Source organism: Ylistrum balloti, unplaced genomic scaffold (genome assembly GCF_031769215.1).
Source record: "Ylistrum balloti isolate Yb309-2 unplaced genomic scaffold, AGI_CSIRO_Ybal_v1 Utg370190, whole genome shotgun sequence".
Classification (NCBI taxonomy): domain Eukaryota; kingdom Metazoa; phylum Mollusca; class Bivalvia; order Pectinida; family Pectinidae; genus Ylistrum; species Ylistrum balloti.
In genome coordinates, this window is record NW_026782170.1 from 731,452 (window position 1) to 754,543 (window position 23,092).

The 23,092-nt window shown below is 34.2% G+C and overlaps 2 protein-coding genes across 2 annotated transcripts; one reads left to right on the plus strand and one right to left on the minus strand.

Moving 5' to 3' along the window:
• Positions 1 to 1,389: 1,389 nt before the first annotated feature.
• Positions 1,390 to 13,320, minus strand: LOC132551264 (double-strand break repair protein MRE11-like). Its single transcript, XM_060215387.1, has 9 exons — positions 13,291 to 13,320; positions 12,000 to 13,033; positions 10,784 to 10,880; positions 10,223 to 10,320; positions 10,020 to 10,111; positions 9,327 to 9,446; positions 3,991 to 4,237; positions 3,731 to 3,905; positions 1,390 to 3,034 (listed from the first exon to the last, which is right to left on the minus strand). Exons 2-9 carry the CDS (start codon positions 13,027 to 13,029, stop codon positions 2,827 to 2,829), a joined length of 2,067 nt encoding a protein of 688 aa, XP_060071370.1. The 5' UTR covers positions 13,030 to 13,033; positions 13,291 to 13,320; the 3' UTR covers positions 1,390 to 2,826.
• A 351-nt stretch (positions 13,321 to 13,671) lies between these two features.
• Positions 13,672 to 21,192, plus strand: LOC132551287 (UPF0602 protein C4orf47 homolog). The gene is made up of 7 exons (XM_060215414.1): positions 13,672 to 13,768; positions 14,063 to 14,282; positions 15,589 to 15,726; positions 18,694 to 18,769; positions 19,552 to 19,737; positions 20,007 to 20,182; positions 20,992 to 21,192. Exons 1-7 carry the CDS (start codon positions 13,672 to 13,674, stop codon positions 21,035 to 21,037), a joined length of 939 nt encoding a protein of 312 aa, XP_060071397.1. The 3' UTR covers positions 21,038 to 21,192.
• The last annotated feature ends 1,900 nt before the right edge of the window (positions 21,193 to 23,092 follow it).

Sequence of the window (23,092 nt, forward strand, 5' to 3'; positions counted from 1 at the left end):
CATACTGGTACCAGGGTGTATTATAATATACCAAATTAAGTTGTTCTTATAATTACTCAATTTGAAAAATTGAGCTAAATGAAACTTCTGAACATTAAAGTAGATAGCAACGGTAAAGAAAAAACTTGGTCTCACTTCCAATAATTAATTCTTATTAATCGTAGCAGTAATAAAGACATTTTAGAAAAAGAAGATGCCCAATGGGCCTGCAGTGTTCACCTGGTATATATATGTACCACCCAAATATGCCTCTATGACTTTTCGTTCATGAGAAGTTGTTTAAAAGTTTTAACAAATTTGCTCCCTGTGAATTTGTATGTTTGTCAAAGTCATTTATTTTCCAAACATTGTCAGGTTTCATCCTAGAAACATATACGCCAAATATCATGCCTCTAGGCCTTTCAGTTCATAAGAAGAAGTTTTTTAAATATTTCAACAAATTTGATATCTGTGGCCTAGAACATAGGTCAAGGACTTTATCCTAGAAACATACCACCCAAATATCAAAACATTTGGTTCATTGTTTATTGAGAAGTTTTTGAAAGGAAAAAGTTGACACTGGATGCTGAACGCTGTGCCATGGCATAAGATCACTTGGCCCTTCTAAGTCCATCATTAAACCATTTAAAAATCCTGAAAATAAGGAGTGGTTTATGTTCAAGTTTAACAGCTTATCTAGGAAACTGGTTGACTTTCAAGAACATTTTATATTCCAAGGCTGTCAACCCTAAACAAGCCATGTTTATGTTCTGTATGCTAGAATGAAAACTTTAAATGTCAAATTCAGTACCAAAAACAATATAAAAACATTATTTATTTCAAACTTTTAAAGACTTTTTCCTTGACCTTGATTCTATAATTAACTTGAGAAGCTCCATACCAATACAATACTGTGCATTAGGTATTTTAGTAAGATATTGGTACAGCCTTCATTTTGGAGGATATTTTCATACTACAACCACCTGAATTAATTAACTTTTCTATAACTGTGGGTTGCTTATCTTTAAGGCACTTGCACTTTTATTCCCTTCTTGTCCAGATTTTGACTTTTCTTTTTCACTTTGGATTTTCCTCAGTTGCCTCCTAGGCTTCAAAACTTAGGCTCTTGGCATCACAGATGAATCAAAGAAGGACATGGCATCGCTGACGAATCAAAGAAGGACAAAACAGCTGTTTAATGCAGTTCACTTTATTGTTTGGCATACCTATATGTAACTTTACATTTGTAGCAAAAGGTACTATTCACATGTGTGTCTTTTGTATAATGTTCAAAGATCCCTTTGAAATCTGTTTATTTTCAGGACAGATTTGTTTTCAAGATTTTAAGGTATTTGAACTTTTAATTTGGTCAACGAATGAATATTTCACACTCTTAGGCTGCATTCGCGTAACCCACTTGAAATGTTCAGATGGTCTGAAATTATCCCACTATACCCGAATGCACTTGTACTGGATGTTGAACCTGATTTACCTGGTACGTGTATGTAAAGTTAAAAATGCACTATTTTGGAATTTCCTGTCAAGCAGAAATCAATTAACTTTAATTATGTGAAATATGTGAGTGCACTAACCTTACTTTTTATGATGAAATTTGAAACCAATGATATTCAGCAAATTAGTTTCAGACAGGTACAAATACTGCGTAGTCCAGCCTTGGTACCGATTTGTACCTCACGTTTTTCTTGTAGGGTCAACTGGTCCAACCATTTCAACTGCTTATTTGAAAGTGCCCTCATTTGCTCAATATCTTAATGGCTGGTTGTTTAAACACTTGTTTCTGTCACATGAGCTAATAAAAACACCATCAGTGTTATCTAGAAAGCCTTTAATGCTATATAGTAACAAAAATAAAATACTTCCAGAAAACAAAAAATTATGGTCATAACTAACAATAATGAAAATATTCATCAATCAAGAGAAATGTATTTGAATATGATACTAGTTTATGGCTACAACCAATCAAAAAATAAAGGAAAAAGAATCTGACTGGCACTTGATGCACAGAATCAGAAATACAACTAACAACTTACATCTTCAACAACTTCATATAACATTGAGGAATTCTTAGTCTGAGTCCAAATTTAGTTTAAGGACTTGAATGGGTTTAATAAAATAATGAATAATGAAAAATCAGTTTAGGTTATAAAGCCAATCAGGTCTGATCGCCAATTTGAGCACTTTTTAATAATCATCTATAGAACTTGTGCAACATAAAAAAGACTGTAATCGAACAATCCTAATGAAAAGAAATATGACTTTGTACTCTTAATTATTTAACAAGCAAAAGTATTGCTGATATTGACAAAATGTTTGATATTTTGCCAATTTGTCTTAAAATCTTGTATTGAAATGCACAAAATTACTGAAAGGCAACAATTTCCCAATCACAATGCCATTAGAGGAAGCCAACCAGGATTCAAAGCGATCAGTGGTTGTTGATTAAAATGATGAATGGCAAGTGAAAGTCAAGAAAGATTGAACTTGAAGCCCAAACAGGATAAACTAACGATGAGTAAGTGTTCTGAATGTAAAGATGTAAGGCACCAAAAGTATGTTAGTTTTAGATATCCCCCAGTAAAGTAACTACAATCGAGATCTGTCAAAGTTTTGGTTCAAACAACAAACAGTTTTAGATGTAATTAGTCCATCATGGGATCTGATTTCTGCATGTGGCATGCCATTTTTCCATGATGAAAGTTTGGACTCATGTAAATTATTACAAACTGTTATTGATGCTGTCATGACACTAACCAAATCAACACAATATTATCACATATTTAGTCTGTGAAAGTCACATAGAAAAGGTCTTCCAGTTCTGATCAATCTTTATTTTCTTCGTTTTCTGGTTGGAAATAGATCGTCATCATCATCAGAGTCAAATGCCACACCTCGTTTCTTGCTGGAACTTGAGTTATACCTCCTGGAGGAAGTGTTGGCCACAGGCTGCTTCTTCTTACTTGAAGCAGAAGAGATGTTACTGAATTCATCATCCTCATCCGATATGTTCATGACATCTTCCTCCTCAGAATCAGACCTGGAAGAAGAACATTTAGCAATTTTAGAATCACTTCGTCACCTAAATCTTTATACGAAAACAGAAAAATTCACAAAATTGTTGAGTCAATCAATTTGTACCAGGTTAAAAATGAATTTCAACAGTGGTCATTTCATTTAAAATGTGAAAAGTTTGTTTATGTGCATGGCTTTTGATAACAACTTTCCACCTGAAATGATGTTACTAAGAAGGTTACACAAGCCTTCTTCAGCCTGACATGGTTTTAATTTACTTTGTTTAGCCTGTGACAGTTAAATTAGCCTACGTCATACAACAGTGTGTTTTTTAAGTATAAGTGTTTACAGAATTTTAAAGCTATATAGACCACAGCACTGGGTGTTTGAAATCTTTTATTTACCATGGAAATAGGTGTTGTTGAAAACTCAATAAGTTTTCTAATACAGTTTGAATACAAAAAGAAACCTGGTATATATTAAACCATGTGTTAACACTTTTTTATTGACAGCCTGCATGGGAAAGAGATGACATTAAGTTTTGTATACTGTATTATCTTTCAACGAGACCAGTGGTCTAACACAAAATCTCGGACTCAAAGTGAAGGAGATGGGGCAGTGGAACAACATTTGTTCGCATTTCTACAGAACCGGACATGGGTCAATTGTCAGAAAAATACCGTATGTGACTTATACTGAAATATAACATCTTGAAACTCACAGGTTGTGTACCCTGGAATTTGATGGTTTCTTTGATTTTTGTGAAGCAAAGGCATCCATGATACTTCTGTTCTGACTCTCAGCTACAACAGATTCCTTCTTCTTTCCTCTTCCTCCTCTGGTTGATGTTCCTTCTCCTCTGCCTCTTGCCCTGCCACCTCGAGCCCCCGTCCCCCCCACGACCCTCTATTGGACTAACCTCCCCTTCTTCAGAGCGGCTTGCCTGTGCCCTCTTTATGCCTCCTTTACTTGGATCAGATGTTCCCCTCGTACTTCCACGCCCCCGTCCCCTCCCACGACCTGTTGGAGCCTGGTTGTCATCAGAGTCTATTGGACTAACCTCCCCTTCTTCATCATCATCTTCCTGCTGGGAGCGGCTTGCCTGTGCCCTCTTTATGGCCTCCTTTACTTCCTCATCATCCTCTTTCTTCTTCTTCCTCTCCTCCTTGTACCGAGTCACTTCAGCATCAATGATTTCTTCATTTGCATTTCTCTGTTTCAGGTAAGTCTACAAAATATCAGCAGAATCCCTTGATCAGACCTGTTAAGAACAGGTTAGGTGTGGTTCAATAACAAAATTGAAAACCTGCAAAAATGAAATTGTTGATACTTTAGACACATCTTTGTCTAAAGTTATTCTGTGAATCTACATAATTTTCTTATGACTGTTGAAATTGCAACGAGATTAAGTGACAGTCCAAACTTAAGATTTATTAACTTTTAACAAAATTCATTATATCATAAAAAGTTTCAAGTAATAATATGGTAAGATCACTGATCAGGACCTCATGTCAATCATTTGTACTGAACACATTCATTATTTCACCTTGTGATATATTCACATTTGTTTTCTGAACCTGAAGTGTACGTAGTGTATATCTCACCTTGTGATAAATTAACCTGAGTGTTCTGTAGTGTATATCTCACCTTGTGGTATATTCACCTGAGTGTTCTGTAGTTTGTACATGTAGTGTATAACTCACCTTGCGACATTCACCTGAGTGTTCTGTAGTGTATATCTCACCTTGTGATAAATTAACCTGAGTGTTCTGTAGTGTATATCTCACCTTGTGGTATATTCACCTGAGTGTTCTGTAGTGTATACCTCACCTTGTGGTATATTCACCTGAGTGTTCTGTAGTGTATATCTCACCTTGTGATAAATTAACCTGAGTGTTCTGTAGTGTATATCTCACCTTGTGATTAATTAACCTGAGTGTTCTGTAGTGTATATCTCTCACCTTGTGTAGTGTATAATTAACCTGAGTGTTCTGTAGTGTATATCTCAACTTGTGATAAATTAACCTGAGTGTTCTGTAGTGTATATCTCACCTTGTGATAAATTAACCTGAGTGTTCTGTAGTGTATATCTCACCTTGTGATAAATTAACCTGAGTGTTCTGTAGTGTATATCTCACCTTGTGGTATATTCACCTGAGTGTTCTGTAGTGTATATCTCACCTTGTGATTAATTAACCTGAGTGTTCTGTAGTGTATATCTCACCTTGTAATTAATTAACCTGAGTGTTCTGTAGTGTATATCTCACCTTGTGATAGATTAACCTGAGTGTTCTGTAGATATCTCACCTTGTGATATAATTAACCTGAGTGTTCTGTAGTGTATATCTCACCTTGTGATAATTAACCTGAGTGTTCTGTAGTGTATATCTCACCTTGTGATAAATTAACTGAGTGTTCTGTAGTGTATATCTCACCTTGTGATTAATTAACCTGAGTGTTCTGTAGTGTATATCTCACCTTGTGATTAATTAACCTGAGTGTTCTGTAGTGTATATCATCTTGTGATTAATTCACTGAGTGTTCTTGTGATGATAATTAGTGTTCTGTAGTGTATATCTCATTAACCTGAGTGTTCTGTAGTGTATATCTTGTGATTAATTAACCTGAGTGTTCTGTAGTGTATATCTCACCTTGTGATAAATTAACCTGAGTGTTCTGTAGTGTATATCTCACCTTGTGATAAATTAACCTGAGTGTTCTGTAGTGTATATCTCACCTTGTGATTAATTAACCTGAGTGTTCTGTAGTGTATATCTCACCTTGTGATTAATTAACCTGAGTGTTCTGTAGTGTATATCTCACCTTGTGATTAATTAACCTGAGTGTTCTGTAGTGTATATCTCACCTTGTGATTAATTAACCTGAGTGTTCTGTAGTGTATGTCTCACCTTGTGATTAATTAACCTGAGTGTTCTGTAGTGTATATCTCACCTTGTGATTAATTAACCTGAGTGTTCTGTAGTGTATATCTCACCTTGTGATTAATTAACCTGAGTGTTCTGTAGTGTATATCTCACCTTGTGATAAATTAACCTGAGTGTTCTGTAGTGTATATCTCACCTTGTGATAAATTAACCTGAGTGTTCTGTAGTGTATATCTCACCTTGTGATTAATTAACCTGAGTGTTCTGTATCTCACCTTGTATATCTCACCTTGTGATTAATTAACCTGAGTGTTCTGTAGTGTATATCTCACCTTGTGAAAGATTAACCTGAGTGTTCTGTAGTGTATATCTCACCTTGTGATTAATTAACCTGAGTGTTCTGTAGTGTATATCTCACCTTGTGATTAATTAACCTAACTTGTGATTAATTAACCTGAGTGTTCTGTAGTGTATATCTCACCTTGTGATTAATTAACCTGAGTGTTCTGTAGTGTATATCTCACCTTGTGATAGATTAACCTGAGTGTTCTGTAGTGTATATCTCAACTTGTGATAAATTAACCTGAGTGTTCTGTAGTGTATATCTCACCTTGTGATAAATTAACCTGAGTGTTCTGTAGTGTATATCTCAACTTGTGATAAATTAACCTGAGTGTTCTGTAGTGTATATCTCATCTTGTGATAAATTAACTGAGTGTTCTGTAGTGTATATCTCACCTTGTGATAAATTAACCTGAGTGTTCTGTAGTGTATATCTCACCTTGTGATTAATTAACCTCACCTGTAGTGTATATCTCACCTTGTGATTAATTAACCTGAGTGTTCTGTAGTGTATATCTCACCTTGTGATTAATTAACCTGAGTGTTCTGTAGTGTATATCTCACCTTGTGATAGATTAACCTGAGTGTTCTGTAGTGTATATCTCACCTTGTGATTAATTAACCTGAGTGTTCTGTAGTGTATATCTCACCTTGTGATTAATTAACCTGAGTGTTCTGTAGTGTATATCTCACCTTGTGATTAATTAACCTGAGTGTTCTGTAGTGTATATCTCAACTTGTGATAGATTAACCTGAGTGTTCTGTAGTGTATATCTCACCTTGTGACTAATTAACCTGAGTGTTCTGTAGTGCATATCTCACCTTGTGATTAATTAACCTGAGTGTTCTGTAGTGTATATCTCACCTTGTGATAGATTAACCTGAGTGTTCTGTAGTGTATATCTCACCTTGTGATTAATTAACCTGAGTGTTCTGTAGTGTATATCTCAACTTGTGATAAATTAACCTGAGTGTTCTGTAGTGTATATCTCACCTTGTGATTAATTAACCTGAGTGTTCTGTAGTGTATATCTCACCTTGTGATTAATTAACCTGAGTGTTCTGTAGTGTATATCTCACCTTGTGATTAATTAACCTGAGTGTTCTGTAGTGTATATCTCACCTTGTGATTAATTAACCTGAGTGTTCTGTAGTGTATAATTAACCTGAGTGTTCTGTAGTGTATATCTCTTGTGAAAATTAACCTGAGTGTTCTGTAGTGTATATCTCACCTTGTGATTAATTAACCTGAGTGTTCTGTAGTGAGTGTTCTGTAGTGTATATCTCACCTTGTGATAGATTAACCTGAGTGTTCTGTAGTGTATATCTCACCTTGTGATTAATTAACCTGAGTGTTCTGTAGTGTATGTCTCACCTTGTGAAAGATTAACCTGAGTGTTCTGTAGTGTATATCTCACCTTGTGATTAATTAACCTGAGTGTTCTGTAGTGTATATCTCACCTTGTGATTAATTAACCTGAGTGTTCTGTAGTGTATGTCTCACCTTTGTCTCACCTTGTGAAAGATTAACCTGAGTGTTCTGTAGTGTATATCTCACCTTGTGATTAATTAACCTGAGTGTTCTGTAGTGTATATCTCACCTTGTGATTAATTAACCTGAGTGTTCTGTAGTCTATATCTCACATTGTGATTAATTAACCTGAGTGTTCTGTAGTGTATATCTCACCTTGTGATTAATTAACCTGAGTGTTCTGTAGTGTATATCTCACCTTGTGATTAATTAACCTGAGTGTTCTGTAGTGTATATCTCACCTTGTGATTAATTAACCTGAGTGTTCTGTAGTGTATATCTCACCTTGTGATTAATTAACCTGAGTGTTCTGTAGTGTATATCTCACCTTGTGATAGATTAACCTGAGTGTTCTGTAGTGTATATCTCACCTTGTGATAAATTAACCTGAGTGTTCTGTAGTGTATATCTCACCTTGTGATAGATTAACCTGAGTGTTCTGTAGTGTATATCTCACCTTGTGATTAATTAACCTGAGTGTTCTGTAGTGTATATCTCACCTTGTGATTAATTAACCTGAGTGTTCTGTAGTGTATATCTCTCAACTGAGTGTGATAAATTAACCTGAGTGTTCTGTAGTGTATATCTCATCTTGTGATAAATTAACTGAGTGTTCTGTAGTGTATATCTCACCTTGTGATAAATTAACCTGAGTGTTCTGTAGTTTGTACATGTAGTGTATAACTCACCTTGCGACATTCACCTGAGTGTTCTGTAGTGTATATCTCACCTTGTGAAAGATTAACCTGAGTGTTCTGTAGTGTATATCTCACCTTGTGATTAATTAACCTGAGTGTTCTGTAGTGTACTGTAGTGTATATCTCACCTTGTGATAAATTAACCTGAGTGTTCTGTAGTGTATATCTCACCTTGTGATAAATTAACCTGAGTGTTCTGTAGTGTATATCTCACCTTGTGGTAATTAACCTAGTGTTCTGAGTGTTCTGTAGTGTAGTGTATATCTCACCTTGTGATAAACCTGAGTGTTCTGTAGTGTATATCTCACCTTGTGATTAATTAACCTGAGTGTTCTGTAGTGTATATCTCACCTTGTGATTAATTAACCTGAGTGTTCTGTAGTGTATATCTCAACTTGTGATAGATTAACCTGAGTGTTCTGTAGTGTATATCTCAACTTGTGATTAATTAACCTGAGTGTTCTGTAGTGTATATCTCACCTTGTGATAAATTAACTGAGTGTTCTGTAGTGTATATCTCACCTTGTGATAAATTAACCTGAGTGTTCTGTAGTGTATATCTCTTGTGATAAATTAACCTGAGTGTTCTGTAGTGTATATCTCACCTTGTGATAAATTAACTGAGTGTTCTGTAGTGTATATCTCACCTTGTGATAAATTAACCTGAGTGTTCTGTAGTGTATATCTCACCTTGTGATAAATTAACCTGAGTGTTCTGTAGTGTATATCTCACCTTATGATAAATTCACCCGAGTGTTCTGTAGTTTAGACTTGTAGTGTATAACTCAACTTGTAATAAATTCAGCCGAGTATTCTGTAATTTGTACATGTTGTTTGTATTTCACTTTGTGGTGTATTCACCTGGGTTTTCTGGAGTTGGTACTTGACAAGCTCTGAGATGGCCTCACGCTCCTCTTTGTCCACAAATTCCTGTACAGCCTGGCCCATACCCTTCTCTGTCAATAATTGCAGCTGCATCTTCTGTGAACACGTAATTAAGGTAATAGATGACCTACAGTCTTTTTATAATGTGTAATTATGGTTGGTTATATTGGGGTAAAAGCATCAGAAATGAAAATTTTAATTTTGATATAATTCATACACCCGCCCCCCTCCCCCCCTGTTCTGTCAAAGATGTGTGTTTCAAGACATATAAATTGCACTTATCTATTGGCCTTTATTGTCTATAAACCAGAGAGTATCTTAAACATGAATACCCCTGCTTCCGAGTATTATTGTTTGATAAATTTGGGTAAGTTTTCAGATGTGACATTTGATTCTTTAATCTTGACTGACTACCTTAAAAGGATAAGTTGTAGAACTTGATGACATAGGATAAATATGTGACAAGATGGTGGATATGAGGCTTTATCCCCTGAAATGAAGGGGGCCATGAAGAAAGTCACTCTTATCTACCATGAAATTATCATTACAGAATGTACAGCCTAATTTTCCGTGTACAAGTTAACGTGACATATACAGGAATCTACTGTTACTACAGTATAACATCACATCCATAGATTATTATAGGTACGGTTTCCTAGTATGACTTACACAGTCAGAACTGTTGAAATAATCTTTGACCATGTCTTCCACTCTAGATGTGTCTAATGTGTCAGCTTTAATGGCTCCTAGGGCATCTATATCTGTAAAAATAATGTAATTCAAACATATTAATACCATACAAATATCTACAATATCACTGTTTCTTACTCTGAGTTTGGACATTATGACAATTACCAATGACAAAGAATTACCTTGTTTTGAATCGGTTTTTGCTGAGAAGACTTTTTTTCTTTGAAACTGTACCATATCTTTGGGATTAGCAACCTTGTCAATAAATTTTTGTCCAAACCTACAAAAAAAGTTAAATTGAAAATTTCACCATATCAAGCTAACTTTCCTAGATAAGAAAGAAAGATACTCCAAACAATAACCCCCTTGCCCAGAAAATTCAAGGTAGTTACTTCATTAACAGTATTCAATGATTAGAGTGCTTGTTCTCTTTTATTTAAGATATTTGGTTAAATCTAAGATTGGTAGCAAAAAGATTTGAAGATACATAAAAAAATGATAACTAGAAAAAGATAAAAAAAAACCAGCATTTTTAGAAAAAAAATGTGCTTGAACTTTCTATTTTTAAAAATATCTTACAACACTTCATTATAACAGCAAATATGTTACCTTTTGCCAGACATTAGCAAACTCTACAATTTTTCATGCAAATTTCTTTATCTAAATAAGTTACGTTCTATTATGACAAACTTTCAAAATCTAACAATACTGACATGATTTGCTGCTGTATATTTGGTCTTTACCTGTGGGCACTAAAAGGTTCAAATCCACCACTGTAATCTATTCGTAGTCTTATCAATGGCTGATCTGGTTGCTTGCCATTTCCAGAATGTTCAGATTCTAAAATAAGAGTGTCTCAATATTTTAGAGGATATATTTGTATAAATGAATTAATTTCTACAGTAAATAATGTGTATATCATATTCACTGAGTGAGAATAACTAGAGAAACTTTTCTTGAAGTTTAACTTGAGCTCATTTCACCTTTCACAAATAGGGTGAAAATAGAAAACAGCGGCCTAAATGCTTAACCCTATACATAAATGTATATGGTAGGAAAAATTTAACACTGGGCAAACAGAGTGTGAAAATAACCTAGAGGAATGTTTCCCTGTATACCTGTTGTGCATTTTGAGTTTGAGTACCAGTAAACATGGGTAATTTGCACATGTTTCCAGTCTACTTTTGCATGTAATGCAGTACATCAGTAAAATGCAAGTGTCTCAATAAACTTAAAATCAGTTGAATTAAACACAAAATCTTAAAAAAAAAAATCCCATACCAGGTAAATACTGACTAACGACTAATGAACAAGATATGCCACTTTATGTATTGTGTCATCCATTTATCTTTCCAAAATCCAATCTATGACATGATATCTGAACTGTTTCTGAAATAGCATCACTGGTACCTCTGTTCTGTTTAAGTTAATATGTTGATATTTAATCAATTAGCATCATTATTAAGTGTATTCAGTGACCTTTAACACAGATTATATCGGAGAGTACTTCAGGTATTGATCTTGCAGATATCAGACTTCACACAATGTGCATCTGTGCTATCAATTAGCTGAACAAAAAAATAAAACATGCGGTATAAAAAATGTGTGCAGTTTTGCAAGTACATTTTAAGGAAACTATATAAAAAGCATTTCAACCACTGAACTTTGAGTTTCCGGAATGGTGAGTAAAATTAATAAGTAACTTTTAACATATACAGGTAGCCAGTTTTCCAGGCCAAAGGCATACAGATAAGATGCATAACAGGGTCATTGTACATTACATTGTAGTCATAACAGTTTCCCTAACTAATACTGAGCCAAGATAGTTCAGTTATTTTGAGAGTGGGCCTCCTGTATATTGGACAGTAAGGTAGCCACAAGTTTCTACAAGGAGACCCTGCCTTAAAATGACCCTTGGTGTTCACAAGGAAATTCACCCAGCAAAAACCTAAAACCTACCTGCTTTTTCCAATAAACTTTCAACTTTTTCAACACAGAAAGCCTCCACCTTCTTAGCTATGTTGTGGTCCTCAGGATTCAGACTAGTATCACTTAGTACCACATCCTCCATGTAAAAGGGGCGAACTGTCTCCAATGGAATTTTGGTCATTTTGAAATCTTTACCTTTGATCTGTAGTAAACCAACATGCTTTTTTACAGTCTCTCCCTCACTCAGTGAGGTAGCAACACTGCTACCTGGCTGACTAACATAAAAATTTTGAACACTATTCCATTCCGGTTCAATTCTACATTCATGTTCATGACCCCAAATCACAAGGTCTAGAAAATCATCAAGAAATTGTTCAGGAATATAGTTTGTTGTGGTATGTTTTGATCTGTTTTGGTGTATTACAAACATGTTGAACCATTCATCTTGATTTTCTCTAGGTCTCAACATTGTAACTGACTTCTTTAAAAACAGTCTGTGCAATCTTTCATCTCTGATAGAGCCAAGACCATACATGGCTAACTTTGTGGAACCTTTCTGAAGCAGCAGAGGACTCATTTCTATTTTTTCTAAAGAAGTGTGTTTTCCAAAGTAATTGACAAACCCTGAGGTATGTAGAATGTCCAGGGTGCAAAGGTTCCCTTGGCCCGTTGGGTCATCATGGTTACCATGTATTGAGAATACCGGAATAGAAATATTCAAATTTGGGTCTTCGTAATTAAGATATGGAAACTGACAATGGTTGAAATCTTTTGATTGATCACTAAGGTATTCAAACTGAACTGGTTTATCCCCCATACAGTATTTGCGTAAAAGGGAAATGCATCCATGCATTATTCTTCGAGGTGGTTTGTTTTCATGAAAGAGATCTCCTCCAAGAAGGATAAAGTCAACATCATGATTTTTGGCATTTTCAAGAATCTCTTCAAAAGCTACTAACGAATCATTTCCTCTAATTCCATCTTTTTCTGCATAACCAAGGTGAATATCGGTGGCTACAAGTATCTTCAAAATATCCTCTGAATCCTGTGTTGGTGGCATGTTTCTGAAAAAGACAGTATTTTATTATAACATAAATACAAACTTATCATCGAATATATCACATTTGTATGTTGTCATGTGGTATGTTCGTTTTCCTACTTTCGCTTCATACAATTCAATGATGACAACACTTCACTATTCATATCAACATAGTAACGGAAAGGATGGTGTTCTATTTTTCATATACAACAACAAACTCGTTACGGCTGGTTCACTAGACAGCTGTTTTTTCTCAGATTATGTGACATAAATACCGCTTACCTTAGTAGTAAATACGTCTCTTTAGCGTTACACCGTACACATGGCGGGCTATTATTTTTGACATCGAAGTTATTTCCCTTTAACAACTTCCGTTTTCCGTTTAGCGCCACCTAGTATCAATTTCCATAGCAATTGTTTCAACAAAGTCCCATCCGGCAGGATATTGTTAACCCGATTTTATCTAAACATTGGGTTTCTGACACTTTCGGAGTTGATGACAGAGCGGATACACAAAGGAAAAAGTGATTAATGTTAAATGAGATATTTGCATGATGTAAATGTTTCGATTTGGGTGATTAGATGAATTGGATAGAGATCCATCAAGAACAGTAGTAGACAAATTGGCAGTATTTTGTTTGATTGCGTTAAAAGACAATCATCATGGGAGATAAAGGTGGAAAAAATGATATGGACAGGATTGGAGTGTTCCAGGAAATGGGATATGTCACAATAGGCGACAGATATAAACCTCCTGGAAGTAAGTAAAACAAGAAATATATTGAATAGGATAAGCTGCATAGATAATAGTCAATATGATACCTATTGACAGCATATTTCACGTCTGTTTTTAAGTTACATTTCAAAATGTTTACTGTGTGTTTATTACTGTCAGAATTTCCATGATTTTGGCATTCAAGCTTGCCATTGTTGAAGACTGGAAGCTGCTGTTGGAAACATCAATATTAAATAATATTTAAAGTGTGAAGCTTAATCACAATAAACTGCCATTCAGCTAGCATTTATGTGATCTTGTGTGATATTGATCTTTCAGTTCAGTTCAATGCTGCTGCCAGTAAAGGAAAACAGATGCTGCCTGGTGGCAGCAAGACCAGGTCAGCTTTACAGAGCGGTTATTTTATGGAGAAATTTGGGAGAGTAATGGAGGGAGAAGGATACAGTGATCCAATCAAAATGAGACGGCAACACAGATTAAAAGAATCCCAAAGAAATATTGGAAAGGCATTTTTACCTAGCAGTGGTGAAAAGAAACCGTAAGTCAACTGCCTCTTTGCATGGTTGCAACATTTTTGATAGTGAGTCACTGAGTATAGCAAGTATTGTGTTGAAATTAAAAGTAGCTGAAAATAAAATCCAACAAAAACCTACAAATGTATTGGTGATTCATGCAGTCCTGAACACATGCTTCACTTGAACTTTCTGCAAAGCAGATTGAACTCCCAACCAATTGAAAGTATTGTTGTAAAAGTGGAAAGTATGTTACCTTCATAACTGGTCTTGGCTAGTAAGAATTTTATCAAGATATAGTGTGTGATCACAGCTTAAACTCCCAGTGAGTGCAGGGTATTTTTCACCACTCCTTCCTATTACAGATTTGGCATTAATGACCATTCTGAAGCCTTCCTTGACACTCCATGGGTTACAATTACTTTCTCTCTCTGCATCCCTGGAACATTTCCAATCAAAGTTGATGGCACAAAGCCAGTACAACACACCATTATGTGACCTCGAGATTTGTTTTTTATGTACATATTGGACCAAACCAGTCTTCTCCTCTGATCCACAAAGTGTCACATGTGGAACCTTCAATTTTGCCATGAAATGTTCCAAGGGTGCAAAGAGTGATACTGAGCATAATCCCTGGAAAATAAATGATGCCTTGAAGCTAAAGAACTTGAGTTGTTGTCTTGGGTTTGAAGACTTCATGATAGAGGGAGTAGCTTTAGAAGTTGATAGGCATAAAAGTCACCTTACTAGCCCTGAATAGCGGGAATTTCCCATAAGTCAAATAACTGAAGGGTTACTAGTTCAAACCCTGGTGGGGCAGGGTATTTTTTCATTTACTGAAAAATTTTTATGACTCAAGGACCTGAAAATGCTGAACATCTCATAATATTGATCGCATTATACTCACCCTAAGGCACTGCCTTCAGCAATATCATATTATCATTAGTTGTTGTAGGTCCTAGTAGTAACATATCATTTTGAAGGGTTTTGACTATCTATCCAGGATTTATTTGTACCTGGGTCAATACATTCTAGATTTTTAGATTTTAGATCATGTTAGATTAAATATATTTCATTCAGGTGTTGAAAAGAACAGAATCTGTTAAAAATCCATGCAATGTTATCTTGCCTTTTCAGTGTTATCATCCATTTTTCTGTATTACCAATTTTAAGCATATTTTTTAAATTAGATGGCTTCTTACAAGAGTTTTACTTATTGACATGTCTTAAATGAAAACTCTTGTGAGTGTATATAAATCTGATAAATTTGAAATATTCATGAGGAAATCAGCAGTTCGTTTATGAAGTTTAACTCTTAGTAATTTTTTTCAGGTCTGGACTAGGAAGCCATTATGGCACACTATCTGGTCCTATATCAGCCTTTAGTCCAAACATGAGGCCAGGGAAAAGCTACAAATCACCAGGAAAGAACTTTCTGACAAATCCGGGAAAAAAAGGAACAGGTTTTGGGTAATTTCATCTTGATATATAATCATGAATATGACAGAGAGTGTTGTAAAAATGATAACTGATCATTATGAAACACATATATATTAAAAGAATGGAAAATTGTTGATAATATTTATTATGACGACCATTTTGATTGATAATTGAGATGTTACTCTGTATTTTAACATTGGTGTAACTTTCAGTAAGTTCAAGGGGCTTTTTTCCTTGGGTTTTTTTTTTTTTATCAAATTCTAATATTTCAATATGAAAAATGATAAATAGTATCAAGATATAAAGCTTTTACAAAGCTAACAAAAAGATGGTATTTTCAGATATGTAGCTGTTACACTTGGAAAATATCCCAATTATTTAGGGGATACTTATGATGTACATAAAGACATTGAAAAGGTTTGTCTGGCCACTGTGATGTGTTTATCAGTGACTAATGGCACAGGATGATGCTCTGCATTAATTCATTAATATTGGTGTCTGCACCATTGCTGTGGCTGTCATGTATGCTATGTATTCATACATCACTTCATCAATATATATCTCTCTGTAATGTGAGGGTTATGTTTTTGTCTTGTGTGTCAGTAACATTCATTGTAATCACTCCAGAAGATTTTTTTTTTAAATATTATCAAACCTCATATTTTTCATAAGTCATGGGAAAAGTTTTGATATCGATTTGTCAATTGAAGATCAAATTAACTTACTAGATTGAATTTCCCCAGTATACACCTTCATTTTTATCCTTTTAGTATCAACAATTATACAAAGATTTCAATTAGATATTTGGAATTACATTTGTCGTTATCTTAGATATAGGGTCAGGTCACAAAAGATAAAAAAAAATCCCTATCACAATTTGGAATCACCTTAGGGGTCTCAAGTCATGGCCAATTCCATTGTCATTTCACAGATCTAATTTACTTGGACATTCAAAATGCAAATTAAAATAAATGAATGTTCAATGTCACTATTCCTTGTTACTAAAAATAGAATTTTGCTATCATTATTTCATGGTAATTCAAAATCTAAATTCTCTGAGGAGATTGATAAAAGAAACAGTATAATTGTTTCCAAACATTATCATTTACAATTCTGAATTTGAATTGACGTGGATGTGCTCTATCAAAGGTCTAAGTGAAAAAAACGCAGAGATTTCACATTGTAACTCTATTTGGTTGTCTGGATGTGTGATGTCACCAGATTTTCTGGTACATTGTTGTTTGTAAGGCGAGTCACCTACCACCCAGATTTTCTGGTTTGTTTGTATGAGGAGTCACCTACCACTCAGATTTTCTGGTTTGTTTGTATGAGGAGTCACCTTCCACTCAGATTTTCTGGTTTGTTTGTATGAGGAGACCCTTATCACCCAGGCTTCCTCATATGTGTGTTTATTGAGAAAATCTTTCTATTTGTGTAGTATCACTCAGGCTTCCTGGTAAATTTGTTTGATGAGAAAATCTTTTTATTTGTATGGTATCACTTAGGCTTTCTTGTACATCTGTTGGGTAAGTCAATGTTTTTGCTTGTGTGATGTCATCCAGGCTTTCTGTTTCATTTCATTGATGAGAAAATCTTTTTATTTTTGTGTAATCATCCAGACTTTCTGGTACATTTGTTGGGTAAGTTAATGTTTTTACTTGTGTGGTATCATCCAGGCTTTCTGGTACATTTGTTGGGTAAGTCAATGTTTTTACTTGTGTAGTATCATCCAGACTTTCTGGTACATTTGTTGGGTAAGTCATTCAATGTTTTTACTTGAGTGTTATCATCCAGACTTTCTGGTACATTTGTTGGGTAAGTCAATGTTTTTACTTGTGTAGTATCATCCAGGCTTTCTGGTATATTTGTATGGTATCATCCAGGCTTTCTGGTACATTTGTATGGTATCATCCAGGCTTTCTGGTACATTTGTGTGGTATCTGCCAGGTTTTTTGGTACATTTGTATGGTATCATCCAGGTTTTTTGGTACATTTGTATGGTATCATCCAGACTTTCTGGTACATTTGTATGGTATCATCCAGGCTTTCTGGTAAATTTGTGTGGTATCTGCCCGGTTTTCTGGTAAATTTGTTGGATAAGAAAATCTTTTTACTTGTGTGGTATCATCCAGACTTTCTGATACATTTGTGTAATATGTGTTGTTTTCACCTTGTTGTATTACAGATGGTTAGGTGCATCAAAGATAATGCTGTGTTGTTATCACTTCTACCATTATGAATGTTCTTACCATACATGTGTTGTAGAAATCATTGCTTGGCTTTACATAACATATTTCGGTCTGTAAAGATATGTGATTGGTGACTGATTCTTTGGTTTTGATTGGCATAATTACTCATATAGGTATTCCTTATCCTACTTATTACCTGTTATTTTATTGTCAGTTGTAAATACAGACACCCCGACATGAAAAAATATGGACATAGAAAATAAAAAATCTTATAGATCATCCATATACCTTTCCATAAGGAGCCATTTTCAGAAATTGCAAAATGTTGGCATATTATGATTTCATTAATTCCATATATACATGTACATATATATAATTAGCATGCCTTGATTTTTACGTGTAAACCTTATTGTATATAAGTGTTCTGTTTATAGATACAGGTTGCTTTTTTTTTTTTATTATTTTCATTCATTTTCATATCTATATATATCTATAATAAATATTCATGTCTTTGAGTGATATTAATCTACACCATTCCCCTTTGTATATATATATCATATCTATGGGACAGCTGTGTTTGTATTCTACCTTTGACCCTGTGGAACCTTATTTTACCAGATCAGTAATCTCTGATAATTCAAATCTGCATTTCAGCAACAAAATGAAGGAATTAAAATGTGATTGTATATAACCATGACTTGTTACATGATCTGGTGTGATGAGGTTCCTTGGATATATATCAGGGTGGACATGTATTGCTGTTTACTAACTTCTGATTGTTCTGTGTGGCATTGTGTGTTTTTTCTAGTTTTGTTGAGATCACTCTGGGAAGCTATCCAAAATACCAAGCGGATGCATATGACCGGGCAAGAGAATTAACCAAGGTTTGAGTTATTTACTAGTTACTACAGGTTGCCTGGGCTAAATTAATTTGATATACCCATATATAGAAAAGTGGTAAAACTATTCTGAAATGTACGTAATAGTAATGAATGTAATGATCTGTTATGTACATTATGGTCTGTAATATGTGTAATGGTCACTATTGAAGAAACGTTGTTATTGTTAATTATTATCATAATAAAACTTTGCCCTTCCAAGCAAATGAAATTAGTAGGAGATGGGTGTTATGTTATGGTAGGAAAGAAAATCAGCTTTGAATGCAATCCTATTTACCTTCTATGTCTGCTGCACTGTAACTGATGTTTATGCAAACTTTTCTTAATCAACTTTATGTCAGTTACTAGATACAATGTATCACTACTTGTCCATGTGTAAACATCTAGACTATTAGATGAAAAATTACCAATTTTAATGATAATTGTGATGCATATAATTGAACACATATTTCAATACATTTTCAAATTGGGATGAAATGTGTACGAGTTCTATTTTTCAAAAACATTTGACATGCAATTTCTTGTTAGTTTGTGAGCTTAAATGAAACTTTTGTGAGATGTTTCATTAATGATTGTTACTCTCTTCATATTTTATCCTTGAAAATAGTGAAACAATAAATGCAATGACATGTATTAGTTCTAGATAAACTGGTTCATATATTTTACAGAATTGTTGATTAAGTTGTAATATTTACACATTCAGAATTAATGAGGTGAAAAATGTGTGATAAAGTTCAAATTCATGTTTGTAATTTTTCCCCTTGCAGAAAGAGCTAGCTAATCATAAAAATGCTGTAAAAGGTGCTGCGTTTAGATTGAATATGCATCCCAAAGCCTACTTTGACCAGAATCCCTATGCATCAGATAAGTTAATGGGACGACGAAGTGTGTCTGCAGGTGTCTCAAAGAAAGAGGATGTTAAGCCATTCAAGCCAAGCTCTCCTGGGAAGAAGGTGAAATTTCAATATTTTTAATTATTGTTCTTGTTATTTCAGTGTCAGTGTTTTGATTTATATACCATGAAAAATCACAGCCTTTGGGTTTTTTCATAATTTTGAATCCCATCAGTAAATGACAAAAAATGTCTGCATTTAATGTGTTTGCAAAATTCTATAATTAGAGTTAAAAATGCAGTTTTTTTTTTTACATCTGTAAGATGTGTTCAATAATGTAAAAAAAGTCTTATGTGAGTCTTTCAATTATTCATTTTATCTTATCACAGCCTGCTGGAATGAAGGCCGGAACATTTGACCCTTATCCTTCGCATTCTGCCGACCCTTACAAGGTCAAAGTGTCACGTTCTGTCAATGTTGTCAACAAAACTGGAAAGACTTTTATGCCATCACAGGGACCTAAATCTGTACCAACTAACTCTATAGTCAACCAGAACATAATGAAGTAAGTGTGGATTGCTCTATGGTGAAAGCCTCTTCTTCTTTTAAAGACAATTAACATGTTGATTCGGTAGAAACAATAAGTTGTTTAAAAACTGTTCTGTAGAACCTCTCTTGGCAGACCATCTATTTTAGTACAGTAGAACCTGTAATGAGAGACTTTCTATAATGTTACAGTAGACCAGTATTGGGAGAGAGTCTTTTAAGGTACAAAAGGACCTGTCATGGGAGACCATCATGTCACAAGAACTTGTCTTGGGAGACCATTTATCATAGTTCATTAGAACCTGTGTTGGAAGACCATCTATCATAGTTCATTAGAACCTGTGTTGGGTGACCATCTATCATGGGACAATAGAACCTGTCATTAGAGACAATTTATCATGCTTTAGTATAACTTATCATGGGAGATATTGAATCATGATATAATAGAATCTGTTATGGGAGAATCAATTTTGCTTAAATGAAGGGTCAGACCTCCTCAGGCCAGATGGGCAGAATCAAGTAGTTGTAATAGAGGAATAGCTATGTAGTCTGTCTTCTCTTGAGTTGGAGGTTAATCTAAACCAATATCGGTCTGAAATATGATTGGATTGAGGGGATATAATTTTGTATAAATGAATGCTGACAAAAATGTTTAAAATGTTTCCCATTTGTTTTGATCAAGCAATTGTGACCAAACCAAACAGGTGACTTATACAGGCCCCATGGACTTCTTGTCTTGTTATTAAAACATTTGTGTTCAGTGATTGTATCAGGGGTTTACAACGGATATGTAAATTATGACATAACTAAATTTTTCATCTTTTACAGAACAATCAACGTACAGAACTACAGATCAATGACATCCATCATTTAAAGGAGGATAACAAACTTTAACCAGAATTATAAACCAACACCTAGAATTATATATTTGTGATCACAGCTGATATCAAGGATTAGGTTCTGACTGCCCACATATCTGCTGCCTTGTAAAAAGTACGACAAGGTCCTCATTTCTACATACATTCAATATTCTTGGAGAATGTTGTTTTATATGCATGCGAACACTTTACTGAGCGGGTGTGTTTTACTAGTTATAAAATATCGTTTTGAAAACACTTGTACATAGCTTATTGTTATACATAAAAAATTGAATAAATTTTGTACTTATCAGAATACCTTCTAACCACATGGTATATTGAAGTACTATATATATTTAATATATTGTGATGCTCGTTTAAGTTTATGTAAATTTATCTTTATTTGTTCTTACATTCCATTTTTACATAAAAACCTTTCTTTTGTATCATTGAAAGCAGAAGGCTTGATTATAGGATATTTCCTGTAATTGTGATTTAATTTCTCTATACATTTTTACACCTTTGGATACATTTTTTTGGAACACAAATTCAAGAGTATTTTTTAACTATTTATGAACAACTTCATTTATCTTATTATATCTACCTAGGGAATCTAAATTTGGTTGATTGTAATAGTATCTGTTCATGCATGGATTTATATAGTCATGATTCCTATAAGAACTTTGATTGGCCCTATTGATAATTCTCACTTTTAAAACCAGATTTAATCGTGCCAAACTTAATATTAATTATCTTAGTGCAAAACAAAATGAAAAAAAAAAAATCAAAATCTTGAAAGGAATGAAATGTAAATTTATTTATTTGAAAATCAGAAAACAAATTTCATTGAAGGAGAATGTTGACCTGTGAAAGTACCTGTAATTTCCATCTGAATCTATTTTAATTGTTAAGCTAATATTTTTTATTTTATCTCTGATCAGCATTCTCTTATCTTCCAGTGTACCACTCATAGCCTTATCAGGTTTAAGTAAATCTGTGGAGAAAAGTCTCTTCATAATGGTATTAAATTATGAGGATGATATTTCCCTCAAGACTTATTTTGATGCTGAAATAATCTAGTAAGTGTTCTTATTTTTTACTGTCATCAAAACAGACATTGGTTTATTAAAGACCACTTGTATAAAGATGTGAACAAACCTTTCTTAGTCTTGTCTTCTTTTGGCTTATCTGCTGTCACTCTAAACAGTGTGTTGTCCATTGTCAATTTTGTTTTGTTTTTGTCTTTAACAACTTTTTTCCACAAAGTTAAGTGTAACCATGATATTAGACCAGACTGAGATAACTAAAAGCAGTTTTAAAATAAATGATCTTGACCTACTTTCAAAGTTACCTGGGTCTGTTGTGTTACTCTTAAAATCTTTCAAGGAACTAATGACCTTGACCCAAGTCCTGAGTCATAGGATTGAAAGTATTTACATATCTCCAAAAAGCTTTGCAAGATTACCCAAGATCTCCATCTGTCTCGACAGAAGACCTTTAAAAGCTAACCGAGATAATCAAATGAAAGACCTTGACATACTTCTAGGGCCACATGGGTCAAATATCTCGTAAAATCCTCCCAGTGACCATGGCAATGTATTTGAAGCCCCTGTTGAATATCATGGACCTAGGCTACCATAAGCACAAGAAATCTGTCATCATTTAAGTTTAAAGTTTTGACTTGCCAACCCAGAAGCCCAAGTAATCTTATGCTGTGATCAAGCATTGTCCATCTACTTGTTCAAGTGGAGCATTTCAGTGTGATAAGTAGAAAGCTGTGCCATGGCCGATAATCAAAGATACACGTTCTCTTTCTTCTTCTGATGAAACCTACTGATATTCAAAGTCAACGTCAAAGATCATGGTCACTTTTGATCATACCACCAAATCAGTTTTATGAAAAGCATGTCAAAATGTTATAAAAGATAATAAAACATGGCATACCCGTGCATTTCAATATGTGAATGTAAATGCTTGATTTTTCAAATTGAATCTTTCTAGTTCCTGGCAAAGTAATATAAAATTCATTTAATAAATAGATGACATCATATTAATCCATCTCCTGAAGTATA